The sequence below is a fragment of the Ruditapes philippinarum genome, unplaced genomic scaffold (genome assembly GCF_026571515.1).
Source record: "Ruditapes philippinarum isolate M1 unplaced genomic scaffold, ASM2657151v2 ctg8112_1_1_1_1, whole genome shotgun sequence".
In the NCBI taxonomy this organism is placed as follows: Eukaryota; Metazoa; Mollusca; class Bivalvia; order Venerida; family Veneridae; genus Ruditapes; species Ruditapes philippinarum.
Window position 1 is genome coordinate 16,731 of NW_026865482.1, and position 8,854 is coordinate 25,584.

The window sequence follows — 8,854 nt, forward strand, 5'->3', positions numbered from 1 at the left end:
ATGGATAGTAACCAGCAAAAAGGATCAGATATTGCTAGAATGATTTGGATTGTGGGATCCCCAATTATTTTTACCATAGGAGTTTTCGGTAACCTTATGACAATTATTGTACTCAACGGTAAGCGAAACAAGTATACTTCATCTACAGTGTTTCTGACATTTTTAGCAGTCGCAGATTTGATAATGATGGCTATAATGTTACCAAGATGGTGGTTAATCTATTTGTTTGGCTTCGATGTCCGGCATATTCATAACATCATTTGTAAAATACAATTCTTTTCAACTTACTTTGGCAGTGGCTGGTCAGCTTCTCTATTGGCAGCTGTAACAATCGAGCGTACCATATGTACAGTGAAACCTTACAGAGTAAAAACAATATGTAGTGTACAAGTTGCAGTACTAACATCGCTTTTCCTAGCACTTACATTGTTTGTAATTCATGGACATGTTTTGGTTGGCATTAACCTTCATGAAATAATATACAATGAGGCGTATCATACAAAAACTAGTTCATCAATGAATGATTCAATACAGCTTTCGACCAATACATGTGAAAGTTTGCTGGACAGGCTTTTTGATAATGAAAGAAGTATGTTAATAAATACTCTAATGTTAGAAGAGGATTGCGGTTCAAGCGATGCAGCAAGAATTGATGACTCCTTTGTAGCCAAGATTTCAAATGATGAGCTTAATGATGTTAGAATGATGAAAGTATGCTGGTATGATGATTTACAATATGGACAATATTTCTCCGGAATACATCAAATTGTAGCAAGTATTTGCTATTTAATTATCCCTGAGACAATATTCTTTGTCGGCGGCCTTATTATAGCAAGGAGTCTTCATAAAAGTAAAATGTTGCGCAAGGGTATGAGGACCAAATACATGCGAACATCGGGCTTTAAACCAGCTTTTGATTCTCGAGCCACGCAAATTACCCTTACATTGATTTTGGTCAACATAGTCTTTGTGTGTACGACATCACCTGCGTATATTTTCTTGATGGGCCGATCAAGCTGGGTTGATGAGGATACGGGAATGACAACAACACAGGAAATAATATGGGCGGTTGTAAATATGATGATCTATATCAATCATTCGATCAATTTTGTCTTGTATTTTTTAAGTGGATACCGATTCCGTCGTCAAGTGTTAGAAACATTTGGCTGCTTCAAACGCCCGGGTATTGCTAATGGTCTGGGTGTCTGCTCTAAAAAGCGTAGAACCTCCTCCGTATCTCATACTGATGACTCCAATTTCAAATAGCGATTTACTGATATTGTTTTTGCTACCATTGTTTGATAATTATTCATTCATGAAAAAAGACAGGAATGTGTTGGTTTTTTTTGGAGACAAAAGATAAGATATTTGTATGTGATTGCTTGAGTACAGACTGTTTTATGTTTTGCATTTTAAATATATATGAAATATGTTGTGTAGATATTTATCGGATGTTTTAGCATATATAGATAATCATGTTGGATGATTCTTTGGACAAAAATTTGTTTCATAACATATTGATATACATGTATAAAACACATATAATTGTGTCTCATTATATCAAATAAAGCATACTTCAAAGTAAAGAAAACATTCGCGTCTTATTGTAAATAGTTACTAACATACACCCTTTGTCGTTTCAGAATATTCGTCAAGAATTACTCATTTCCTTAATGTTATGAACGATATGCATTTCGATAAAAGTACACAATTCCTTGCTTCTTCATTTGCACATTTTATCTAACATAATTATCTAACATACACTGAATGTCTTAAGTACATGTTTTTTCTAAATAAAGTATAAAAACAAAGCCATCGTCTTTGTTTGACATTTAAGCAACGGCTTGTCGTTTACAAATATCTCCTATGCTATTTTTGGAATTGGATAATGGACGGAACGATGAATATGATTATCCTACCCAAGTACTACATTTCTATACTGCCTTAAAACTACATTTTTATACCCCTAAGCCACCAACTATCTCAGATTTGTAGTCTTAAAAGACTTAACTTTCGGGAAATGCGATAGAAGACATGCAGTTGGTTGAATAACATTATTCTACATTTTAACCTAATTTAAGTAAAATATTTAAGTTTGTAATAACGGTAGGTTAACATAGCAAAAAAAACTGTTCAACCTTATTAAAAAGTATCATCAATGAAATAGCTGAGGTAGAAAAAGTAATTTGCTCTTTCAAAATAATCTTCTAAAATGTCTGATAGATATGAACCACCCAAAATCTTAAAGTGAACAGAAAATGATTCAAATACGTGAACAAAGCGACAGCTAGTCTATTAAATGTCTATAACGCGTTTCTGCTTATGGCGCTATACATGGTAAATAGGATAGGTAAACATGTATGCCCAGTAGTTCGGTAGAAGTAGGGCATATTTGAACAATTTTCAGATACGTCTGCTGTCCTAAGACCACATTTATAATCGTCAACCTTAAAATATTATACCAACATTTTTTTACATTCCTTAATATAACACGTTACTACAAAAATTGGCATAAAGCCAACTAAGCCAGTATGGTATCGCTCCGCCCACTTGATCATGTGACCCAGTCATTTTAACCTCGTCGCAGTTTGCGCAAAAAATATTATGCCTTTAACAAACTTAATAGAAAGTCATTTTGATAAGTTTGATAAGTTTATTTCAATATTCCATTGGGCAAAATAGTCCATGAGGATAAACAGATATATAATACATACATTTTGTATAAATGAGATTTGAATTCCCGCAAGGGTTTAATCGTTTGATTTGACCGTTGTAATAGAATTTCAAACAATCAACAATTAAGCTTTATTTTGTCAATACAAACTTGTTATGCAACGAGTTTCCTCATTGACTTAATCACGAAAATAATAAGCATGATGGTAAGACTAAATGTTTCTATCAGTTTTCTTTATTGTATGTTAATATACCATTTTTTATTTATTTCACTATATTAAACATAATGGTAGGAAATGAAAGTGATGTGCAAGAATACACAACTTTGAGCGATGTGTTGCCAACTTTGACAATGACACAACTACTATTTAGATATGTAGTCAGTAACTTGCAACGAAATCATTTAGTTAATTATCCATGAAAGCAGGTAGGTGTCTCGATCTCAGAAACTTAACTGAAAATATGTTTATTCTTGCTAAAATAAAATAAAAAACAACAACATGAACTGCAACACAAGATTGAAAAGTTTTTAACGCATCTGCAACGATATTTGTTACTGCAACATATGTAGTTGTCAGCATTGGACACAAATGAAATAATTATTTTTATTCAATACTCAAATATTCAAAAACTGTTAGGGTTTTATAAGGCCGGGTTTCTGGTTGTTTTTATTTTTGTTGTTTGTAGTTTCAGTAATGCACTCTATTTTATTGTGCTGGATCCTTTCAAATTGAGTTTATTTTATAACCGACCTAGGGAATAACTTCGGATTTAATTTTTGAAGAAGACTGGCATATATTCTAAAATGAAAACAAACCATTGACCTCCGCTATTCGAAACTTTATTTTCATATTATGTTATTATGTAGTACAAGACATGTTATATTTTTAAGTAGTACACATTTCCTAAACATATTAATACTCAAATTATAGCATAAATTGTAATGTAAAATTAATATTCTTATCAAATATATAAGTTAAGTTAATATTTTTTTCAAATATACAAACGTAAATTTTAAGTACAGTTTGTTTTATAATATATGAAATAAAAATAAAAAATCATTAGCAGAATATTTTCAAATAAATTATAACTATCCAAATACTAACTGGTACTTTTTAAGAAAATATGAATACATTAAAATAATGAACAATATGAACAGATTTTTAATTCTCCCTTATAGATTTTGTAGAAGAATTTTAGCTTACCTGAAATAAAAACACCACCATACGAAACTGTGGTTTGCGGGATACGGGCTCAATTTATATGGTTTTCCGAGTTTTGGTGAAACATGAATTGTAATTTGGGGGAAACTTTTGTATTACTTGACCAAAGGTAAGGAACTTCATGCTATTAGAAATGTAAACAAAATTTTGGTTATTATGTCCAGTATTTATGTTGATTTATTTTTAGTAACAGGAGAAATTTGTGGAGTCAGCATGTGAAGAAACATTATTTATGAATCAAACTTGTGCAGGTTAAGCATAAAGAAGCTTGAACTTCTGTCAAGTATTACTTATAATAAAAAGAGAAGGAAAAAATAAGTTTATCCGGAAATTGGCCTGATAAAATCCCCACCCGCAGAAGGTTCTAACAGAGATCCCGAATTATATTATTTTTTTTGAAATTATTTTATTATATTTAAAGTTTATTTTCTATGTATTATATTTGGCAATGTAGATTTGGGTTGCATATATTCATTAGGAATGTGTTTGTGTTAGGATTATTTCTATGTGCCTATAGCAACAGCATGCAGGGGATTAGAGATTGTAGATAAGAGGGGAAATATGAAGATGATATCAAGTAGTTGTAATTTGTTGAATAAAAATTCTGTAACTGTAATTTTGTCCTTTTTTTAGGTTTTATGACAAAATTATAAATTGTTTGCTTTTGTGTCGCCTCTACGGAGTAGTGGCGACATATAGGGATCACTTCTCTGTCGTCTGTCCATCGGTCTGTCCGTCCGTCACAAAACTTTTCCGGACTACTCCTCATAAACTACTGGTGCAATTTCATCCAAACTTTACAGGAATGATCAGTACCAAGTCTAGTTGTGCATATTGTCAACATTTTTCGGTTCAATGATTTTTGTAAGAGTTATGGCCCTATAATAATTTTTATTTTTAAAGTTTGTCGGCACTACTTCTCTAATACCACTGATGCAATTTCAATGAAATTTACAGGATTGATCTGTAGCTCAAGTCTTTGCGCATATTGCAACGGTTTTGTGGTTGAATGATTTTTGACCGAGTTATAGCCCTTTGATAAAAAGGTGTTTTTTCTGTGTGTTGCCAGATACACAAAAGCTTGTATGGACTACTCCTCATAAACTACTGGTGCAACTTTATCCAAACTTTACAGGAACAATCAGTACCAAGGCTAGTTGTGCACTGTCCGTCTGTCTGTCCCCCGTCTGTCTCTCTGTCTGTCCGTCCGTCACAAAACTTGTCCGAACTACTCATCATAAACTACTGGTGCAATTTCATCCAAACTTAACAGGAATGATCAGTACCAAGTCTAGTTGTGCATATTGTCAGCATTTTCCGGTTCAATGATTTTTGTAAGAGTTATGGCCCTATAAGAATTTTTATTTTTAAAGTTTGTCGGGACTACTCCTCATAAACTTCTGATGCAATTTTATCCAAACTTTACAGAACTGATCAGTATCAAGTCTAGTTGTGCGCTGTCCGTCTGTCTGTCACAAAACTTGTCTCAACATAAAATTGGCCATCATGTGATCACTAATCGCTCTTGTTGAAAATAGAAGATGAATTTTAGTAACGACAAGAGGTTATCTCCATTTACATCCCGAAGACCACATGATACTTTTTGCTTTTTACATTTATTGGATTTGTGGTAGTAGTGCCATTAGGCAGCTTGGGAGTAATTTATCTTTGCACATTGTTCTTAAAGCTTGTTATATTGTTAAATGTGCTCTCTCTACCGTAGCATTCGAAGACGGCTTATATGCAAATATTTTGGTTTAAGAGTGTTTCCTTACTTGCACAAGGTATGTACTACCTTCGATTAGAAATTGTTTGCATTATTGCATATATCTTTTTCTTGTGCTCAAAATCTGCAGATAATTTGTCCAGAAATTGCTTCAGCTACAAACGCACTTTCTTGATTTTGCACAGCTTTGGCCTTGGTCTAATGGCTAAAACTATTAACCATTAATAAGATACAATTATATTTTAAACTTGGAGTGTTTAAACCAATCAATATATATATGTGCAATCTATAAAATATTGGGTCAATTTGATATTGCGTTAATGGCGTGTTTTGAACATCTGTATCTCCTTTGGATTCTTGACATATTTCACATGAGGTTACGTAGTAATATACATCTTGATAACAGCGTTTCCAAAAGTATTTTAATTTGATTGCGTTATAGACCTTTTTGAAACCAATATGAGAACCTTGTACACTATTATGGTATGCTTTCAAAACAGACTTTTGGAGAACTATTGGAACTACTCATTGATGAATAAATTGTTTATTCGATATTGACGTTTATATACATTATAGGTCAATTACTTTGTTAAGGTCGCAATGTTTGAGATCCATAGACATCGGGGTTTATCTTATTGTCGTGGTTAAACTGTAAGAGGACGAAATTTAATCCTGTTTTGGAGCCATTCGTCATTGGTGTGTAATTTTTGTCCAGATTTAATTGGCCTGATACTTTCAACATTTCCTTGATATATATTGTGAATTTTCGCTCAGAATGGTTAATGTTTTTGTTAATTCAGATTAGAAGATGGAGTTTTCTAGTGAAGATATCTAGCAAGTGTAAATGAGGATATCATACTTATAATAATAATGTCATTTTCGAGAAACGTAAGTCTAATGGTGTATTCAACAATCGGTAAACTAAATGGCAAGTCTTAAAGATTTATCCATCGAAATGCTTAAATAAGACGCCAACTCCATACAGTGAAAAGAAAATCAAGTTATTTTTGGGCAGACATGTTATTTTTGTCAATAGCTCTTTTTTTCCAATATCTTATGTTATAAAGAAGTTACATTTATACCATTTTATTGGGTAATTTTTGCTGCTTTAGAATAGCCTCACAAGAGAGTACCTTTTTATGCTCCAATCAGATCCATTGTATAATCTTGATTCATAACCGGCTTCATATCTATCTATAAAAAGAGAGACATGTCGAAAATCTGTAGCCGTTGCAATATAAAAGTACAAACTGTAAACATCAAGTGTTGTTAACTCGTTATTATTGTAGGTATGGATAGTAATCAGCAGAAAGGCTCAGATATAGCTAGAATGATTTGGATTGTGGGATCTCCTATTATATTCACCGTGGGAGTTATTGGTAACCTTATGACAATTATTGTATTATCCAGTAAGCGAAACAAAAATACATCATCTACCATATTCTTGACATTTTTAGGAATCGCAGACTTAATTTTGATGACAATTATATTACCCCGATGGTGGTTGATATATATGTTTGGTTTTGACGTCCGTCATATTCATAACGTTGTGTGCAAAGTTCAATTCTTTATCACCTACTTTGCCGGTTGTTGGTCAGCTTCTCTTTTGTCAGCTGTAACAATGGAACGCACCATGTGTACAATTAAACCTTACATAGTGAAAACATTATGTACTGTTCATATTGCGGTAATTATTTCGCTTCTCCTTGCTTTAATATCGTGTCTTGTTCATGGACATATCCTGGTGGGCATGAACCTTCATGAAGTTACATACGACAAAACGTTAGAAATGAAAGCAATACCATTTCCGTTAGATTCAAAAGAACAGTCAATCAATAAGTGCAGTAGTATGGAAGACCAGGTGTTCGATTCTGAAAATCCACTGAGCAAAATGTTAGAAAAATGTGGTAGAAGTTCCTTGAATGCCAGCAACAATAAAATAATATTAGACAATTCCTTTACCAGTATGAAGTCAAATGGTCAGCTAAATGAAACTATAACACTAAAAGTATGCTGGTATGATGATATAAGATATGGACAATATTTCTCCGGAATACACCAAATTGTAGCTACTGTTTGTTATCTAATTATACCAGAAACAATATTTTTCGTTGGTGGCATCATTATAGTTAGAACTCTTCAACGGAGCAAGAATTTGCGCATGCGTATGAGAAGCTTATACATGCGAAATTCCGGATTTCAACATTCATCTGATAATCGAGCAACTCAGATAACCATAACTCTGCTTTTGGTAAACATAGTCTTTGTTTTTACGACATCACCTGCGTATATTTTCTTGATGGGACGATCAAGCTGGGTTGATGAGGATACGGGGATGACAACAACACAGGAAATAATATGGGCGGTTGTGAATTTGATGATATATATCAATCATTCCATCAATTTTATCTTGTATTTTCTCAGCGGACACCGATTCAGAAATCAAGTGATGGAAACATTTCGTCGCATGACAAATCTGAGACCTTCACGTAAAACTAGCGTGTTCGTAAATCAGATATCAACCTAATTTTATATAACGTTTTATTAATTATTTATACTTTTGAAAATTTTATTAATTAAGCCAGTTAACAGATAAATCATTATCTGCAAGCATTTTCTTCAATCTGCTATACGACTATTTAAAAAATATGTGTACATATTTATCAAAATTATTTTTCCCTGTGTTAAAGTATTTTTGTACAGACTTCAATACTTCAAGTACATTTTTATCACATAAACCATTCCTTAGATTACTTAGATGAATTCCGATGAAATCGATTATAAAAGAATATTATTTACCGAAATGAAGGTAATTTCTTAAAGTCTGTTTCTTATGATAAATCGTCCCATGCATAGTAAAATCTCAAAATGTTTGTATTTATTTCTTACATACCTGTTAACAAAATTAACGTCATGATCATAAGAATAATTATGATTTATTACAAAATTAGGAAGTATTTTGAAGAATAAAAAATAAGCACCAGAAACAAACACGTCATATAATAAAGCATAAACGATGTCAAATATGCAAATTATCGGTAAATAGTATAGTTATGGAAAAGAAATATAGTGAAAAAGAAAGAAAAGGGAGAAGAAAAGAAGTTACTCATGGGATAGAAATAAAAATAATAAATTAACCTTGGTAACGGAATCAGAAATAAGATGAAAAAATTACGCTGATAACGGAAAGGAAAATATGGATAAAGGAAAAATGTTTTTTTTAGATAACATT

General features: G+C 32.3%; 1 protein-coding gene across 1 annotated transcript; it reads left to right on the forward strand.

Moving 5' to 3' along the window:
• Positions 1-1,266, forward strand: LOC132729271 (uncharacterized). Its single transcript, XM_060714992.1, has one exon. The coding sequence runs from the start codon at positions 1-3 to the stop codon at positions 1,264-1,266; it is 1,266 nt and encodes a 421-aa protein (XP_060570975.1).
• Positions 1,267-8,854: the final 7,588 nt, after the last annotated feature.